A 1,726-nucleotide genomic window follows, 5' to 3' on the forward strand; every position below is an offset into this window, starting at 1 on the left:
ACTTGCCTTTTCGCCCAAAGGGCAACGTCCTCGCCTCGGGCGGCCCACGACGAGGCCGTCTTTCTCTGGGACGTCCGCGCCGGTCGCCTCATGCGCTCCCTGCCCGCCCACTCCGACCCCGTCTCCGGCATCGGCTTCTCCCACGACGGCACCCTCGTCGTCAGCTGCTCCACCGACGGCCTCATCCGCATATGGGACACGTACACCGGCCAGTGCCTCTCGACCCTCGTCCACGAGGACAACCCCGCCGTCACGGCCGTCTGCTTCGCCCCCAACAGCCGCTTCGTCCTCGCCTTCAACCTCGACGGCTGCATCCGCCTCTGGGACTACGTCGCCGGCACCGTCCGCAAGACCTACCAGGGCCACAAGAACGCCGGCTATGCCGTCGGCGGCTGCTTTGGCCTGCTGCCCGACGGCGGCGCCTTTGTCGCGTCGGCGAGCGAGGACGGCGACGTCGTCCTCTGGGACGTGTCCTCCAAGGAGGTCGTCCAGAGGCTGCACGCCCACCCCGGCCTCGTCTGCTTCTGGGTCGATGTCAGGGGCGACACCATGGTGACGGCTGGCCAGGACGGGTCCCTGTGCGTCTTTGTCCACGCCACAGAGGCGACCGCCGCGCTGACGAACGGCAGCGGCGGCGCCCATGGGCACGCGGAGAACGGCGTGACGCCGCCATTGGCGCCCGCCGAGACGAGCCGGAGCGCCGAGCCGCCCATCAAGATGGAAGACGACGACGTGCGATGGACGGCACGAGCGCGTGAGCATAGGCTGCGCCGTCTAGCCTGCATCGGCGTGCATGAGTGATGAGAGCCTGTTGAATCTGGAAGACGTAGAATTCCCCCTTTTATCTTACAAAGTTAATACTCATCATCATCTCGATTCACCGTACGTCTCGCGAAATGACATAGCGTTCGTTCATCATTGGTGTGTCTAAACCAGGGGGGGGGGGTTACACGGATACAGCGAGAGTGAGACAGAAACGCCCTTCATGCTCTCCGCCCCCCTTCCTTTATGCATTTGTCCCGTCTCCTGTAAGTGATGCGTGCCCCTTCAATACGGTGCCCTCCACTGCACTGCGCAGAGGGGCTCTCGACGAGCCCCCTTTACCTAAATCGTCTCCCACCCGCCGTTGTTAATCTCGGCCTCGAGCTTGCGGCTGATGAAGCTCGGCACGCCGTGGCTGAGGAACGTGTTGCGCAGCATCGAGTCGTACCGCCGCTGGCTCAGAAACAGCTGCCGGCCGTGGCGCAGGCCAAGGTCCGTCTCGCCGTACTTGTCAATGTAGGGCGCGCTGCTGTACGAGCCCGACATGCGGGAGAGGTAGAAGATGCAGCACTTGCGAATGTTGAGAAAGAGGCCAATGTTCTTCTGGCATCTGTGCCTATCTGTAAGCGAGCGATTCATGACCCTTCACAGAAACGATGAGTGTGTGAGAGGGGGGGGGGAGGGAGGGGTCAGTCGGGTAGACGGAGGGGAGTGAGGCTTACTTCCGCATGTGCTGCTGCGACCCGCCGATGCGCTGCGCTCCCGGTTGCCCGACAACGCCTCCTCCTTGAGGCAGCAGACGGCCTGACCGCAGAAGACGTCGCCGCACAGCAGGCAGATCATGGGGTCCGACACGTCCATGCCGGTCGAGGGCACTTGCGCTTCGTCGCCTCCTCAATGAGCGTGTCAACGTCTTGGGCAGCCCGACGAGCTCAAAGATGGCCGGGTGGCTGAGCTGCGCGAC

The 1,726-nt window shown here is 63.8% G+C and overlaps 2 protein-coding genes across 2 annotated transcripts in view; one reads left to right on the forward strand and one right to left on the reverse strand.

The window, feature by feature from the left end:
* Positions 1-90: 90 nt before the first annotated feature.
* Positions 91-801, forward strand: VDBG_06018 (will die slowly; the record flags this gene model as incomplete). Its single annotated transcript, XM_003003530.1, has 1 exon — positions 91-801. The coding sequence occupies one exon, from the start codon at positions 91-93 to the stop codon at positions 799-801; it is 711 nt and encodes a 236-aa protein (XP_003003576.1).
* Positions 802-1,104: 303 nt separating this feature from the next.
* Positions 1,105-1,726, reverse strand: part of VDBG_06019 (E3 ubiquitin-protein ligase ubr1) — a gene marked incomplete at both ends in the record, with an annotated part of 6,510 nt that continues 5,888 nt past the window's right edge. The window contains 2 exons of the mRNA XM_003003531.1: positions 1,105-1,382; positions 1,485-1,566. Of these exons, the coding sequence (XP_003003577.1) occupies positions 1,105-1,382; positions 1,485-1,566 (360 nt within the window). The remainder of the gene's footprint in view (positions 1,383-1,484; positions 1,567-1,726) is intronic.

Source organism: Verticillium alfalfae, genomic scaffold (assembly GCF_000150825.1).
Source record: "Verticillium alfalfae VaMs.102 supercont1.7 genomic scaffold, whole genome shotgun sequence".
Taxonomy (NCBI): Eukaryota; Fungi; Ascomycota; class Sordariomycetes; order Glomerellales; family Plectosphaerellaceae; genus Verticillium; species Verticillium alfalfae.